This window comes from Gymnoscopelus microlampas (assembly GCF_963454915.1).
Source record: "Gymnoscopelus microlampas genome assembly, chromosome: 23".
Classification (NCBI taxonomy): domain Eukaryota; kingdom Metazoa; phylum Chordata; class Actinopteri; order Myctophiformes; family Myctophidae; genus Gymnoscopelus; species Gymnoscopelus microlampas.
The window spans coordinates 31251857-31269848 of NC_139960.1; the positions used below are offsets into that span (position 1 = coordinate 31251857).

The 17992-nt window shown below is 42.1% G+C and overlaps 1 protein-coding gene across 1 annotated transcript in view; it reads right to left on the minus strand.

Moving 5' to 3' along the window:
• Positions 1-963: 963 nt before the first annotated feature.
• shisal1a (shisa like 1a) overlaps positions 964-17992 on the minus strand; it is a 29952-nt gene continuing 12923 nt past the window's right edge. Inside the window, exons 3-5 of the mRNA XM_084049863.1 lie at positions 8861-9010; positions 7750-7980; positions 964-1624 (exon numbers count right to left, since the gene is read on the minus strand). Of these exons, the coding sequence (XP_083905989.1) occupies position 1624; positions 7750-7980; positions 8861-9010 (382 nt within the window). The 3' untranslated portion in view covers positions 964-1623. The remainder of the gene's footprint in view (positions 1625-7749; positions 7981-8860; positions 9011-17992) is intronic.

Sequence of the window (17992 nt, forward strand, 5' to 3'; positions counted from 1 at the left end):
GATGATGCCATTGGTAGGCAGGTTTCTGAACTGTCCACAGCCCACCTCTGAGACTCAGAGTGAATACCGTATTTTCCGCACTATAAGGCGCATCTGAGTATAAGGCGCACCTTCAATAAATGTATTATTTTCATATATAAGGCGCACCGCATTATAAGGCGCATCCGCACTATAAGGCGCACTGACGGTGCGCCTTATAGTGCGGGAACCAAGGAAACCAATATTGATACATATATAAGGCGCATCGGATTATAAGGCGCATCCGCACTATAAGGCGCACTGACGGTGCGCCTTATAGTGCGGAAAATACGGTAGATGGAAATGGTGTCATATTATGATGAACATTAGTCATAACCAATCATATGAAGATAAGGTTGAAAATGGGTGAAGTGCTCCTTTAGAAGGGGCATGAGTTGGCTGAATAATGCTTTCAAACTTGGTTTCACAATTTTCCATCACATAAACATGACAAAGCCTCTACTTAATACACAATGTGTTATTAATATAAACCCCCAAACCCAAAGGCTTATTAGCCTCCAATTATGCACAATTTGGAACCATCTTTTTCTTTTGTATTCTTTCTACTACCAAGTCATAATCCTTCAGGCTATGGCAATCAAATGCAGATCGATCAAGTGGAAATGTTGCCTTCAGACCATAACTATCAACTGCCAATGCCACTGATCCATTTTTAATGTGTTTATTTCTAGCTCCCCGTCAATAAAAGAGCCATTATGCCAATTAGGGCCGCCATAAATAACCCAAGACAGCGATTCGGGGACAGAAGCCAGATATCTCTGGCTCCGTAGAGGTTCAAACTAGACGCACAGGCCAAGGATATATTTATAAGCTTGGAGACTGCGTGTGAAAGAGGAGAGAAGGAAGCAAAAAACTGAAAGTGAGAGATTGAAAGAAACACAGTTGAAAGCAGTTGTGAAATACACACGCACGCACACACACGCGCATACACACACACACAACTGTTGAGCCTAATTTATGCTCGGTCGCACGACAGTGTTGGGTGTCGAAAATAGCCGATCTACAAGCTCACTACATGTTTCATCCGTGACGCGTTGTAAGCTTGTAGGTCGGATACTGTATATTCGACACGTGACACGGTCGTGCGACAAAGTATGAATCGGGCTGTAGCCTAAGCTTTTGTCGTTCCGTTCACTGTCCTCGGCACTTCACTCCACCCGTGTTGCCCGCTGAGACGTCCGGTGCAGTTAACTCCTCGCTACGTCTGTCTGTGTGAACGTCATTTTGCGACAGAATAAATCAGACATCACAGAATTGTTTCTTAAAGGTCACAGAGCTTCCATGAACTCCAAAACCCTTAGGTCTAAATGCTAATCTGGTCTAATCTGTGTGTATACATAGAGACGCACACAGATATGTACCATATGCTAAAGTTAGCCAACCCCTACATCACGAGACCTGATAAGGCAGAAAGGAAAGAGGGTTCTAGAAATGACCCAGAGTGGTTCCAGAGTCTCTTTCATCCCAGTCCCAGGCACGACACGAGTCCTAATGGTCCATCGATGTCTCCTTTCCTCTACTCTCCGTAAATCCTTGTCACCTTCCCTCAACTCGTCTTGGCGCTGTGCAATCAAGCAAGGTGTTTCTGTCAAGATGAAATGGAGAAACTCACTAAGTAAATAAGTAAGTGAGTCAACAAGTCAGTCAGTAAGCAAGCAGCGGTGGAGCGTAACAAAGTATGTTTACTTGAGTACTGTACTTAATAACTTAACAAATGTTTGTACTGAGTGTTTGTACTTTACTGGAGTAAATTATTTTTTATTTTACTTTCACTGTACTAAATTTCAAAGACAAATATTGTACTTCACTACATTTCTAGGAAGGGAAAAAGTACATTATCAATGAAACACTTAAGCCCTACATCAAATATAGCTAAAATATCAGATCTACAAGCTCACAACGTCCCACATCATAACGTGTTGTCTTGATACAGCAATGCATTGGTATTAAAAAGAAAACATTCTTTGTAATTTGTACTTTTGAATATTTTTTTAAAGCATGTACTCCAGTACCTGAATACAAGGAGTATCTACTGTATACTTGACTTAAGTACTTGGGTTGAGTACTTAAGTCCACCACTGTACATAAGTATTATCAAAATGTTGTATCCTCAAGATCAGAGATTCTCAAAGTGGGGCCCAGGGACCCTCACAGTTCCCAAATGGGCCCTCAAAGGTCTGTAACTCTGAGAGAGTACAAATGGAACCAAATGGACCCGTAAGTGTCCATTTGGTTCCATTTGTACACTCTCAGAGTTAGCGGGCGGGTCCTTGAACCACTGCTCAATAGAATAGACGATAACGCCTTTATTAACCTGAAGTCATGCTTCAAAACCTTTCAGTTCCACTGTCCAGCAGATGGCAGCGTAACGGGACAGAGGGGACACACTGAGGCCACCGCGGGGACCTCCCCCGGAACACGCCGGTCATTTCTCACCGTTAGGCGTATTGGCACAAACACTAATTATCAATATTTCTGTATAATTGAACAAGTGACATCTGGCCCAGTTCCTCCGGGGCCCCGTCCATAATTTAACTAGCCGAGACCCGGTCCAATTAGTTGTCTACTGTCCCAGTTGAAGGTTTTCTGATGGGGATCCAGATGGTACCTCAGTGTGAGGGTCTGTATGCCTCTCTGAGGAGGCTGAGTAGAAAGGAGAAAGGAATGATACATTTGCCAAAGACTTTGGCAGGTTCCTGGATGTGGATTTATGTGGCCCACTTAAACCCCATTCCTTGTTGGATATAAAGTTTTATGAGCTTTGCTCGTTCTGGAAAGTGTTTAAGTAATATCGCGCGGGGTCCTTAAAAAGGTCACCATGAATAGGAATGAACCTTCGCTGTGTGTTATCCAAATTAAGTCAGCAGGGACCACCTACGATACGGACAGTAATCTGCCTCCCACAAGACCACCTGCAGTGGTGGACACAGTACTCAACCCCAGTATTTGAGTCAAAGTAATATTACTCCATTACAAGAGAAAGGTGCTCAGTCAAATTTGTATGCGAGGCGTTGTGAGCTTGTAGATCGGCTATTTTCAATTAGCCAATGTATTAAATAAGGCTAAAGTTGTTAATGTATGTTTTATAATATAATAATTTATATCTGCAAAGTAACTCAAGTTTTCAAATAATTGTAGTGGAGTAAAAGTACAATATTTGCCTCTGAGATGTAGTGGAGTAGAAGTAAAAGTACCTAAAACTGGAAATACTCCTGTAAAGTAAAAATACCTAAATTGTACTTAAGTACAGTACTTGAGTAAATGTACTTTTACATTACTTTCCACCACTGAATAGATTAGAGTACATTTGATAACACTTAAGCCCATGTCTGTGGGTGTCCATGCATTATAAGCATACTTATAATCTATTATAATCTGTCATAAGTCATTATAAAATGTATTATGACCAGTTATATGTTATGAGCAGATTATGAGTATCGAGAATCATGCATCCTTGACATGGACCTCATAGATGGTGTTACAGTAAATGTATATATACAATAACATGTGTCTGTCTGATACCGGCAGCCACAGTAACATTACATCCTTCTGCTCATGTTTAAGTTAGAACCTACAGTACTACCTTACCTTACCTCTCAATGTAATTTATAATAATGATATTATTATTATTATTATTATTATTATTATTATTATTATTATTATTATTATTATTATTATTATTATGAGGATGTTATGGTGTGATCCTAAATAGCTCATCTATGACCTAGTTCAGCTGTTCCTTCTCAGCTCAGGGAAATCACATTTTTGCCACATAAGGTATTTCCTTTCTACTTTGTAGGTCAGACTTATTTGTCATCGCACTGCCAGGCCACTATGTTCATGGCAGGAGATGCATGTTTGTTCAATTCCCCAGAACATGTAGACTAGAGCAATGGTTCCTAAAGACAAGTGTGTGCCGTGAAACAAGTCCAGGTGTTTGGTTATCCCAGTTTTTTAAACAAATTCCTTTATGAAATAGCCACATCAATAAATCTTTCCCCTTTGTTGCACGTTTTCAGTCCCCTACCAAAGAGCACCTTCGCTACACTTTTTTGAACTTCCGAGCACACAGACCCTTTCTTTTTTTCTGAAGTCCAGGTGTGCCGTGGGACAACCGCACATTATTATTGCAGTATATACAACTATACAAATGGTTATATATTACATACAACTACAAAAAGTGATGAATTATTGTACAAGCTCACAACGCGTCGACACATTGTGAGCCTTAAAAAGATTGGACATTCTGCATAATAAAATAAAAGTTATTTTACTTGCAATTGTTTGAGTAACATTTTGAATGCAGGACTTTTACTTGTGACAGTGTATTTCTACACTGTGGTATAGCTACTTTTACTCAAGTAAAATAAAATGAACACTTCTTGACTGGTCACAAGTAATCAACTATTTAGGACTCAGAAGAGTAATAATCTACATGTCCAGATGTATGATGATGCCGTTGTACTTGCCCATGGTAAAAGCTATGCAGAGTTGTCAATAATCTTAACCTCAGCTCTGACAAGCATTCAAGACTGGCTTATAGATTCATGTCTGCTCTTGAATGCCAAAAAGACAGTCTGCATGGCCTTCTCCAAAAGACCAGTTGTGTTGGAGTCCTCAAATGTGTTTCTGGGTGGGGAGGAACTTGAACTTGTCCCAGAGTTCAAGTACCTCGGAGTAATATTAGACTCAACCCTAACTTTTAAAAAATATGTGAAGAAAGTCACAAATACGATTAGATTCAACCTTCAAAATTTTAAACAAATTAGACCCTTCCTGACAGTTGGAGCTGCCAGATCGTATCTTCACTGTATGATCCTGTCACATTGAATTCTGCTTTACAAACTGGTCTTGCACAGGCGTGACGATTCTAAAACCCATTGAACAGCTCTACAAAAGTGCGCTCAAAGTGTTTGACAGGAAGCCTCACTCTTATCATCATTGTAACATACTCAGGAGGCTCAATTTTTTTTGCTTCGACAATTTCAAAAACTTCAAACAGGTTGGGGTCATATACAAGACCCTACATGGTCTGTGCCCGACCCCCCCTGAGTGAATTCATTAAAAGGAAGCCTGAAAGAGGAATCAGTACCAGAGCAACCACTCGAGGAGATTGTGAAGTGACGCACCGGCAAGCAACTTTTGGTCAAAATGTCCTCTCAGTACAGGGGTTGTGTAGCATGGAATGGCCTTCCTCTACGTATAAGGGATTGTGCTACATTTCCATCTTTTAAATTCAATGTGAAAAGATGGTTGCTTGAAAACCAAAGCTTCAACCATTTGTGATCATGTTTTAGGTTTATTTTTAGGCTATGTAATGTTATGTAAATGTATTCCACCGTTTGTCTGTTTTTCTGATTTTAGGTTTTGTGTGAGGACTGCGGATGAAAATTAGCATCTTTGCTAAATCCGGTGTATTTACGTTCATGTGAAGTTCATTAATATGCTCTGTCCTGTCTAAATAAACAAATAAAAAAATAAAAAAAGGGAGTTCAATATTAGCAAAAGAATGCCATGGAAATGTCCTTCAGGTAGTTATAGTCAGATAAGGCACGGGCAAACTACGGACACGTTTCGCCTTCCTCAGCGTTATAAACTGTCATAAAAGACAGATAAATCTGTAATTTTTCACAGTGTCAGTCAGAGGACAGGAACAGTTACCACTTTCAACCTTGTGTCAATATTTTTGGCATGTCAGTATACCGAGATATCCTACTATAATTCTAGTAACCTCTGTCTGTAGTGGTGAGTGAGTGAGTGAGTGAGTAGGTGAAGCTACCCGGTTCTCCTCAGTGGCTGGACTAATTGCTCTGATTTTGCACACAGCCATTGACCATTACCATCTGAACTTAACTGTGAAGCCCGTTTTTCAATTTCATCAAATCTCAGCTTCTTATTAGCGTTTTTGTTTCAAACACTGTCGCCATGGTTACGGGGCTGCCCAGCTATGGGACGAACTGCCTCCCGGGTTGCCAGATCATGTGCGCATATCCCCCCACGGATGCGTCGACCGGGTATGGTCTAGTTTTAAGAATTCTTAAAATTACAATTTTTCTTTTTATATATTATTCAAAACAACAAAACATTTTCAGTTTTCTTTTTATGTTCAAAATAGCCAATCTACAAGCCCACAACGTGCCACAATGAAACATTTGCAGATTGGCTATTTTCGTCAAATATGCTATAGGGCTTAATGTGTGGAAGACACATTTTGGGATTAACGAAGGCTGTTTTCCTGTATAGCATCATTCTCATCCACAGCTATATTAGGAGTGCACATGCAACCACAGTGACACATCAGTTCTTCAGTATATCACCCTCCTCCTGTTTATTCCCACTGGTATATCGTTGCTCTCTGGCAGAAACTTTTTATCTCCATATAATAACTTTGTGTTTTTTTCTGTAAATGAACCCCCTACTCGATCCTACAGTGTCACAAAAGAGCTTGTCGATATGCTATTTTTGCTATTTTAGAATTTGAATCCTGAAAAATGACAGTTTTGGACATGAGGTTTCCACCCGACAGAGACGAGTACAGACAGTAGTGTGTGTGAGTGTGAGGGACCCCACTGGAAGAGCAGATGGACTGATCGACACTGACATAGTTGATGCTGCTTCATGCTGAGAGACTGACAAGCAATTGGTTCAAACAAGAACATGAACTTCAATACCACAAAGAACGATTACTGAGAAAAGAGAGAGGCTGTGTGTGTGTGTGTGTGTGTGTGTGTGTGTGTGTGTGTGTGTGTGTGTGTGTGTGTGTGTGTGTGTGTGTGTGTGTGTGTGTGTGTGTGTGTGTGTGTGAGAGAATGTTTCTGACATTCAGCCTTTTAAGAATCGCATGCACGTGCACGCACAGGGCATTCCTGAATAGGAACACAATCAATATTCACCTCAGCAGACTCCTGGCTTCAACTGTGATGGCATCAAAGCCTGCTTATAATACACACTGAATTCACTGCGCTCGCTCTCTCTCTCTCTCTCTCTCTCTCTCTCTCTCTCTCTCTCTCTCTGTCTCTCTCTCTGTCTCTCTCTCTACAGTACATCTGTGTGTGTGTGTGTGTGTGGAAGAGAGAGAGACAGAGACAGAGAGAGAGAGTCATGTCACGGTCTGCAGAGCGTAGGATTGGACCGTGATCAGCTCTGTGTGTCCAATAATCCCCCCATCTGGTCATTGGTCTGCCCCTCTGGCCTCCTCCCAGCTGATTGTGCCCCAAGAGGACCAGGCCAGGACCACCTTATCTGGCTGACTGGCTCCTTTCCACATAACAGAGCAGTGGCCTCTACTCCGAGTCTCTCCTGAGTGACTGAAACTTCTCACCCTATACCTAAGGGAGATGCCAGCCACCCTCCTGAGAAAACTCATGTTGGCCACTTGTGTGCATAGTCTTGTTCTTTCGGTCATGACCCTCATTTTGTGACCGTATAGCTGAGAGTAGGATCAAAGATTGATCGCATCGCGACGCATTGTAAGCTTGTAGATCTGCTATTTTCAAGAAGATTTTCATACATTTTGAAAACTTGAAATGGGACATTCTGCATGAGTACTTTTACTTTTGGCACTTTAAGTACATTTTGATGGCAATACTTTTGTACTTTTACTCAGATACATTTTGAATTCCAGACTTTTACTCCTCTCTCACTTCTATATTGCAGTATTGATACTTTTACTTTTGAGTACTTTTCCACCACTGATTGAGTCCCACTCACCATGCTGTGCAGGCTTGCTGTGTGTGCTGTGACGGGGGGCTGTGCTGTAGACTGTCTCCCTCAGACTGAGTCGTTGCTGCTGCTGTTTGACTAGCTGCTGGCGGGGGGTTGCTGGAGGTGCTGGTGGGGTCCGAGGGGGCCCGAGCCAGCCAGGCCCCCCAGGGAGGAGAGCGGGACCCGTGCCGCACCGGGGCTCGCAGCGGCGTGGTGCTGCCTCCACTGGCTCCGTGCCTGTGGGGAGAGGCAGAGGATGGACAGAGAAAAGAGGAAGAGAAAGACAAAGAGACAGGCACAGAGAGAAAGTGATAGAGACAGAGACAAACATGAGAGAGAGAAAGAGAGAGAGAGACACACACACACACACACACACACACACACACACACACACACACACACACACACACACACACACAGACACAGAGAGAGAGAGAGAGAGAGGACACAGACACAGACACAGACACAGACATGAGAGAGAGAGAGAGAGGAGAGAGAGAGAGAGAGAGAGAGAGAGAGAGAGAGAGAGAGAGAGAGAGAGAGAGAGAGAGAGAGAGAGAGAGAGAGAGAGAGAGAGAGAGAGAGAGAGAGAGAGAGAGAGAGAGAGAGAGGAGAGAGAGAGAGAGAGAGAGAGAGAGAGAGAGACATTTCTTTCATGCGTTTCATTCCACCCCAAGATATTGTTTTTAAACTGTTCCTATTGTTTCTAAACTGTTCCTACACATTGAATGTATGTATGTATATGCATGTACTCATGAGTACATGCACATAGAAAAAGAACTGCCAGCAGTCAACTCAGAGTGCTGGCAGTTCTTTTGCTGCTATTGAAACTCTTCTGAGCCGTGCAGCCGGTAAACAGTTGATCACTGTGAGATGTGCTCACATGTTTTGTACATATAGACCCCAATACATGGCAAGATATGTTGTCTATGATAATAATCAACATTTTGGCCTCAGAAACTAGCATTATTATTATTTTGCCCGGTCTCCCAGATCTGGATCCAGCTGTCCAGTCCATTGAGAGTCACTGTTACATATAGAGTACAGTGCTCTGGTATGTTTTTGTGATATATTTCAGAATGAAAAGGAAAGCGTCCCATGGCTTACAGTGCAGTACCTGTTTGAGCCAGCGGCCTCCCAGCCCCCACTTCTCAGGTACACCCTGCACAGCTCGTAGTTCATGGCTGAATAGTAGAGGAAGTCCAGAGCCAGCAGCACCATGACCAAGAAACCATACACCCACACACCTATCAGAGCCGTGTAGTTACTGTGTGAGAGGAAAGAGACACAGACACAGACACAGACAGAGAGATGGGATCAGAGAAAAAACACTTGCTCGACATGTCCCATATGGTGGGGTTTAAATCCTCAGAATTTAGTATTTTTCTCCCCACAAAATGGCCATAAAGGGTCTTTTTCTTTATTCTGTTTTGCCCTCATTTACACACGGCATCTTAAGAATTATGTATCCGTTTGATCCACCAGAGTAGGCTCGGCGCATTATTGTAGTTCCCTTTTCCAGAAGGTGGCTTTCCCAATTGCTGTTCCAGGTCAGTTTGTCATAGCTTCATTTCATTTGGTTGGCTCAGCAGCAGATTTGAATTAGAAACACACAACGCCTTCATATGTGTTTGAGGGTTCAACTCTGGCAGCTGAGCAACCAAATGAAGCTATAAGATACTGACCCGGAGTAGGAGACGGGAATGGCAGCACCTTCTGGACAAGGATACTTCCTCATTGGCTAATGCTGCATTTAGTGAGGCTTTGATTGGCATTCAGTGTGATGTCACTCCTCGTCTGGGTTGCGTGCCATGAGTCAGACCTGTTTTCAGTGAGAGTTATGGTCATTCCAGACGGGGAGCGGCCGACGCTCATATGTAATTCATTTTCAATGAGAGGCGGGTGATTATTTTGGGACGCGCGGAGAAGTTGAGGGCGGGTGAGGCGAGCGGGCGTGGTCCCTTGAAATTCTCGCTCTCGTGCTCGCTTATGCACACGCGCGCGGGCGGCAAGAGCTGGGTTGCTAGGCACTGGAGGACAAAACAATAATGATCACGGTGCGATCCCCGCTGAACGACCCTTAGTCGGCAGACCAGAGTTTTACTTTAATGTCCTGGAGATATGCGAGTACAAGAAACTAACAGGGTTTGGTTAAGCTTTAAAAATACATAAACCAAACAAACAAAAAACATGATATTGGGGGTCTTTAAAGGCATAGTAAGTAACTTTGCCGGTGTTTACGTAACAAAATAATACATACATGTTTTACCCATCATTTCCCGCTATACCAGCAGTAGTGCGGTGGTGTTTACCTGCAGAAACACACCTCTCCCCTCTCGCTGCTCCCCTCTCGCTGTATTTGGGTGTTTTGAGTTTTGACAGTTTTGTTTTGGTAGACGGGGATGCATTGGGCAATCGAAACAAACAGTGAAAACTCCTCCACTACATCTCTGAGGTAAATATTGTACCGCCGTTCTCCAGAGCGCTGCAAGCCAAGCAACACCTCTGGGGGCCAAAGCAATCAGCCAGTTCCAAACAGGCACAAGCTCCGAACAGCCACACCCAGAATGGGACTAATTAATAGCTAATTAACTACCAGGCTAATCAATAAATTAATTCTACTGAAAAACAATGTTCGGAGCTGGCTGAAGCAATCAGAGTTAACAAAACCCAATAACAACCCAACTGCAGCTTTTCTCCTTGCTGCTGTATCGATGAAGGTGAGTCCTGTGTGTGTGTGTGTGTGTGTGTGTGTGTGTGTGTGTGTTAGTGTGTGTGTGACACAGAGAGAGAGAAGGGGTGAAAGCGAGCAGGAAATAGTGAAGTTACAGTAGGCCCTACAGAAAGTAATTTAGTCCCAAAAAAAGGCTGGCTCATGTAAACGGTTATTAGACACTTTGAAATGGTAAACGGTGCATTTATATAGTGCGTAAAAAAAATCCTGAAGGGGGCGTCAACAAGTGTCATTTGGTAGCGCGGACATCTTGGTCGGGGATAAACAGGTTGACTTAACATTGACCCCTACCAGTATGTGGTGACGACACGTTGGCAAGCACTATAGTGCTTTTATCCAAAGCGCTTTACATAGATTGTGCATTACATTCACCCATTCACACACCGATGGCGGAGGAAAGCAATTAGGGGTTCAGCGTCTTGCTCAAGGACACTTCGACCCTAACTCTGGCGGAGCACGGGATCGGACTGGGAACTTTGCCACAGTTGACATCCGGCCCCTCGCTAACTACTAGAGAGAGAGAGAGAGAGAGAGAGAGAGAAGAGAGAGAGAGAGAGGAGAGAGAGAGAGAGAGAGAGAGAGAGAGAGAGAGAGAGAGAGAGAGAGAGAGAGAGAGAGAGAGAGAGAGAGAGAGAGAGGTGGGGAAAGAAAGTAGCAAGATAAGACAGAAGTTACGGTAGGATGCATGATTTGGAGAAAGTTTGCAATCTTCCAATAGAGAGGGACAGACAGACAGACAGAGAAACACAGAGGAAGAGGCAGTCTGACTGTCTGTCTATCTGTCTGACAGACAGACAGACAGACAGACAGACTGTGCTGATGGGAATAGACCCTAATGCTTCTGCGCTTTAAATCAATTGGGCTAATTAGTGGGAGGGCCGCGCGTCTCCAGACAGTCCAGAGCGGGTAATTGGATTTCACTGGCAACACAGATAGACTTGGCAGCAGGATAAAGGAGAGATGGCCAGACTGGAGGAGAATGAAGATCGACAGAGAGGAAGAGGGGAGGGGGCGTCAAATAGAGAGAGAGAGAGAGAGAGAGAGAGAGAGAGAGGGGGAAGGGGGGGTTGGAAGAGAAGATGCATTTGTAAAGAAAACAACAGGGGGGGGATTTTCTTAACCACTTAAGCCCTATGCACTTCTTCGTACCAACACAGTGAAAATAGCAGATTTACTGTTCAAGCTCACAACACATGACTCTCTAATCCATGCCTTTGCATTTGGGGGTATCAAATGGATCTCCCCCGATCAAATCAAACCCTGGATGTATCAGAACTGAGAGAATAACAGCAAGAGGTGGATAGGAGGGAGACCTATTCATGACCATATCTGACTGCTGCTGAATGTAGTTGGCACCTTTATTTTTCTGCCTGTACTTGCACAAGAGACTGTGATATTCTGCCTAATTTATTTCCGACCATGCACCTTATGCATATCTGGCATTGTGCCTTGTTATCTACTCTAACTTTGTTTCATTTTTCATTGAAACAAAGTTTTCATTTCTGAAACCTCAAAGCGTTGGGAGCCTGTACAAAAACAAATTTCACCCAGACTTGAAGATAACAATAGATTTTTTCTTTTTCTTTTGATCAACTAGTTCAAAGGTTTAATCTGCCTGGAAATAACATTTCGGTATATGCAGCTGTGCAGCTTTGAAAATAGAAGACCTTTACTACATTTCCTTCACTGCCAGTGGCACCCCTGTTGATTTTGGATATAGTCGCTGTCGGGCAGAAACCTTTTATCTCCATATTTCAATGGTTTCATGTGGGGAGAACAAAAAACTAAACATTTAAAGACAAATTGGGAGAACATAAAACAGCAAATGTTTGTGTTTTTTCGTCATGTATACTTTGTTGTACAAGAGGGTCAAGCAAAAGTAGTGATAATGCTTGTAGAACGGTTATTTTCACAATTTCTGAAAGTTTTTGTTCCATTTCCTGAAAAGTAACGGTTTTCAGATGGAGAAAGGAATCATTTTTTTGTATTATTCTCTCCTCAAATTGTGCAAGATGTGATTTAATTCAAATGATTTCATCTGATTTACTGGACCAGAGTTTCTTTTGCCAGAATGTTGATCCATTGTGTTAAATATTCTCCTGCGATGCTTTCTCACTTGTTTTAGTTCTGTTCTAGAATTAAGTTGTACTGGACAAATATCTTTGAAATCATGTCTTAACTAACATAATTACTGTATGCCCCCTTGTGGCTCTTTTTGGTTTGCTACCAGTAAATAACAATAAACCTAGATATAAACAGAATGTCATGGCTTTTAACAACCGTGACCTTTTACTTAAAAAGATACAAAAATAAAGTTTTACATTGGAGGGGAAACAGGATTTCATCACTGTCGGGCCAAAACCTTGTATCTCCATGTTTCAACTTTTTATATTCTTTCATAAATTAATGCCCTACTTCATCATACAAGTGTCGCAAGTAGTGAAAATAGCAGATCTACAAGCTCACAACGTGTCGCATGGCTGATCTTCTATTTTCACTATTTAAAAAAATATGTATAATAATAATAAAACATTTAACAGTTTTGGACATACAAGGTTGCCACCTGACAGCAACAATATCCTATCCACAGACACTGACAAGAGCCATCAAGGAAAAGGAGCTGTTTTTCCCATCCTATCCCAAATAAAACTCTTCCAAACTGATCACTGGCTTTTGTTCATTTTCAGGCCAACAAGTAAGTAATTAAATGGAATCCAGCAGCCAAAGATCAAAAGCTGCTCTCACATCAAAGAAAATAAATGAACTCTCCAATGTTCTTAAGTCCCCCCAGGCCAAAACGTCAGCCAGAGGAAAGACCATTAATTGGTGAACTTGTAGAGTTCGTCTCTGGAGTTGAACTGATCTGAGTGCAACTTTTTCACCTCTGACCTGCTGGGTGTTGGCTTACATGACAACTCTTTGCACCACAGGGTAGTAGGAACCTATGGAAAGCACATCCATCTAGTATCTCAGTGGTGGACAAAGTACTCAACCCCAGTGCTTGAGTCAAAGAAATGAATAGATATACTCCTGGTCAGATATTACAAGTGAAAACGTTGCTCAGTCAAATTTGTAATTGGGTTTTAAAATACTTAAGTATTCAAAAGTATATGCTTTACAAAATACTTAAGTATTTTTAAAACATGGACACATCATGAGCTTGTATTCTCACTATTATGTGTGGTTAATTCACATTTTTTTTCACATTCACATTTTTCCCCTGCACACTTTGAGAACCACTGACATAGGTCAGAAAGAACAGAACAAATCACAGACAGACGGATGGAGGGACGACGGACAGACAGACAGGCCAATGTATAGACCAGTTGCTCAATAAAAATGGCAAGCAGACAGACAAACAGCAGGCAGCAGATATAAATGTACCATTAGTGTTGCTACGCCATCTGCTTGCCAGTGAGCCGTGACAAAGTCTTTAGCGTGTAATAACATTTGTACTATACACTTAAAGCTTAGCACTGAACTGCTTTACACACAGTGAAATCCTCAGCGCTAATTTTAAGGCTTTAACTTTTATGTCTGAACAGGGATTGGAACATGGGTCTCCCGCGTAAGAAACCTTTTAATCCATGGGTCTTCAAAGTTTTTCAGGCCAAGGACCCCTTAGCTGAGAAAGAGATGAAGCAGGGACCCCCTCTACAAAACGTTGTGTTGTAGATTAAGCGTTTTCATAGAGAGCTTCATAGACTTGTGTAAATTAAAGTTTTTTTGTTTGTTTATACACCATCTTTTCTATTAACATGTAGGATTCATGTTAATGTGCATTATCATTAAGAAAACCCACACATCTGCTCCAATGTAAATGTATCGAGAAGTGTGTACCTCACCCACTTAAATAGACACCCACAGGTCACGGTATCAATCAGTGGGTGGAACAACACCACAGGGTAATCAGATTTTTTTGACCCGATGAAGGGCCTTGGCTCGAAACGTTGTCAATAAATTTACATTGGAGCAGATGAGTGTGCGGGTTTATTATTTTTCTTAATGTTACTTTCCAACCCAGCACCTCAACCAAGTGATGTGCGTATTCTATTTGTTTTGCATTGTGCATTATCAGACATTTAACAACTTAAACCCTCTTGTAAACTTGACCTTTGGCTCTGTTCTTGGTCTGCTCTTTTCCTCCTCTTATCTACACCAAACCAGCCAAGCTGAGAGCTGTTGGAGACCCATGTGTTAATCATTAAAATAAATGGATGTACATCTTAAACTCTTGAGTTTAAGATGCAGTTGAATTAACACTGAACACAAAGTTGAATTAACACTGAAGATTTTAGACTGTGTGTGTCTCTCTCTCCTAGTGGACTGTGCCAAACGTTTGAAGTGTGAAATAGACTTTTTTTTTTCACGTTTCTAGTTCTCTCCACTTACAGTTACACTGCAGCTCTTCTCTAGTGCTTATACAATCCAGCTCCACATCGATTTGTTAAGTCGACCGACGCCATGCCTGCAGTACACTTTCAATTATTGATCGATTTGTCCCCTAGCACCTGGGTAACCAAGACCTTGGTAACACTGATGCACCTTGACAAGGCTAGATGACGACTTTCAAGGAAATGCATTCGCATCACGATATGAGACAAGAGTGCCAAGTGCAGAACCACACAAGCAGGCAGGCAGATCAAGTTCAATGATGGTTTGTTGACAGAAACTCACTGTACTAGCTTGCAATAAAGCACAACGTACTGTGCAAGGGCAGGAACACAAGGACGCCAACTATAAACTAGCAAGTCAGCACTGCATAGAGTACAGAAGTCCTGACGTCACTCGTTCATCCCCTGGGTCGCGGAAGTAATTTCTCTATGGAGAATAACATCGTGTCATCTTAGAATCGTCTCATATAAGAATTGTGGTCCAAAAATAAACAAACCGTTTCGGCGATATTGTCAGGGAGGTGGCTCTGTATCGTTTATGATAGTCAGTCACTCATATTTGAAAGACAAAAAAAGCGATGTACGGTAGGTAGGACATGTAAATTACATCAGGCTTCCATGCACTATACAGGGAGGTTTAAATAGACGGGGTGCTCCTTCCATTCCGACATCTCGCCACTCCGACTAGTGGCTTCCGCGTGCGGTTAGGGTTAGGTATAGGGTTCGTTAACGTCGGAAAGGCGACATGTTGGAAAGGCGAAATGCACCCTAAATAGACACAGGGACAGACACAGGTGAACACAACTGACAATCAACACAGGGATAGGCAAGGACACTAACAGGACACAGGTGGAGAAAACTATTAATCACAGAGAGGTGAGACAACACAGGTAACAGTAACAGTATGCCTTACAACACTTTATTTGATTACATTAGCTCTTACTGTACATTAGCAACACTCTCAAGAGTAACATTAACACCAAGAATTATTGTTTAGAAAATGAATCGAAGAGCAAAAGTTCAAAACCATTGCAAATAAAGGAAGCAGAAATTGAGCCTTCACCACAGGCCTATAGCCCTTTCCTGAACCTCTTGTCAGCCCAAGCTCCTTTGATCTTAATGTCTTTGAATTTGTCTTTCTATTTTTCTCAGATTCTGATCTTACCAACCTAAGGCTTTGGGTTGAGGCCTGGTGTTTTAGAAGGACATTTATTATCATGTTCTCTGTTTGCCCTACAGTGCACTGTAAAATGTAACTCGGTTCCATTTGTACACTCTCAGAGTTAAATGAACACAGACGATTATACAGTGTGTGTGTGTGTGTGTGTGTGTGTGTGTGTGTGTGTGTGTGTGTATGGTTCACTTAGCAAGAATTCATTGTTTGAATAAGCGGAGACACAGAGAGATGGATGGGGTCAGACTGTCAGTGGGTTTAAACAAAGATTATGAATTGAACACACAACAAACACTGACTTCTGAACAGTACCACGACAGGAAGGGACAATCCATTACAAGTATGCGTGCATGTGTGTGCGCGTTTGCGTGCGTGTGTGTGTGTGTCATGGTGTAAATGTTTATTTGAGCTCAGTCACGCGGTGTGTGTGACGTTTTGGAGCATACGTGAGTGTCTGATTTAATCCTGTGGAGGTGTGAAATGATTTCCCTCTGTGGGAATGAAAGAACACGTCACTGTGACTTGAAGCCATCGTTAACTTAACATGCTGACATACACACACACACACACACACACACACACACACACACACACACACACACACACACACACACACACACACACACACACACACACACACACACGTATAGATGCTCCTGGTCAAATACAGTATTACTCCACCACTGCAAGTGAACATTGCTCTGTCAAGTATTCAAAAGTACATGCTTTTACAAATGCTCAAGGCTTGGGTTTAAAAAGAACAGGGAACTGTCTGACATCGAGATTTTTTTTTTGTGGAGAGAGAAGAGTCGAAATGATGAAACAAAAGCATATGATTGACTGACACTTCACTGCATCATTGGGGCCCTGAAAACTCTGCTGAAAACAGCTCAACGTTATGTTGCCGCAAGCTTCAAAAGCTAGTTTGTATCTTTATGTTATTGGCTTCCATTGAAAATGGCTTGTAGACAGTTACTCTGTAGCTACATAGCTGCTACTGTGAACTATAGGCTCAACGTCAGAGAGTCTTTCTTTCTTTCTTTCTTTCTTTCTTTCTTTCTTTCTGTGTCATTCGTATCCTTGTGTGTGAATAGAATGGACTCCCTATCTCTATTTCTCTCTCTCTCTTGTATAAATAAATGAAATCTATTGTCTGGTGGAGCGGATAATCTGAGAAGCTGTGGTCATTCCTGAAAACAAACAGGACATAAATAAACAATGGACAGAACTGCACCTAATTAGATTTCACTGTCAAGTTTTCCCATGTCGCTCAGCTATTGATGGGAACTACAGTATGGGGGGAGAGAGTGAGAGAGGAGAGAGGGGAGAGGGACGAGAGAGTGCCTTGTTTACCAGCCTTTTTGTTTCATAATTACATGAAACAACAAAGAGAGAGAGACAGAGACAAGAAAGAGAGAGAATAAAGAGTTTTCACGTTCAGAAAATAACCCCTAAACGCATCACATCCGAGCTTGTAGATCTGCTATTTTCGGCCGCTAACACTGTCATATTATAAACTATAAATGGGGCTTAATGCGATATATACAGTGCTGCAAGACTTATAAAATGGCATTCACAACAACAACAAAGCATGGATACAGCACAGCAGCTTGTTAGGCAAATGCAGTGTGCAAATCTCTCTCAAAGAGACGAAAAGTGGCATCAGTCAATACAGAAGTTGCACTTTTGCAGACGTAATGTGAACTAAATCTAAACTTAAATCTGTGTGTTCAGACTCCAGGTGAGTTAATGCAGGAGTCCACAAACTCTTCCATGCCAAGGACCCCTAAATAGCTATAGCATCTGGCTGGGGCCCGGCATTGTGAAATGGAAACGTTTGACTGCACTACATTTTTGAGACCCGGCTGACATTATGAAATAACTTTAGTCCTATTTCAAAAATTGTAAAAATAGCCAAATTTGTAGAACGACAATTGACACTACTAG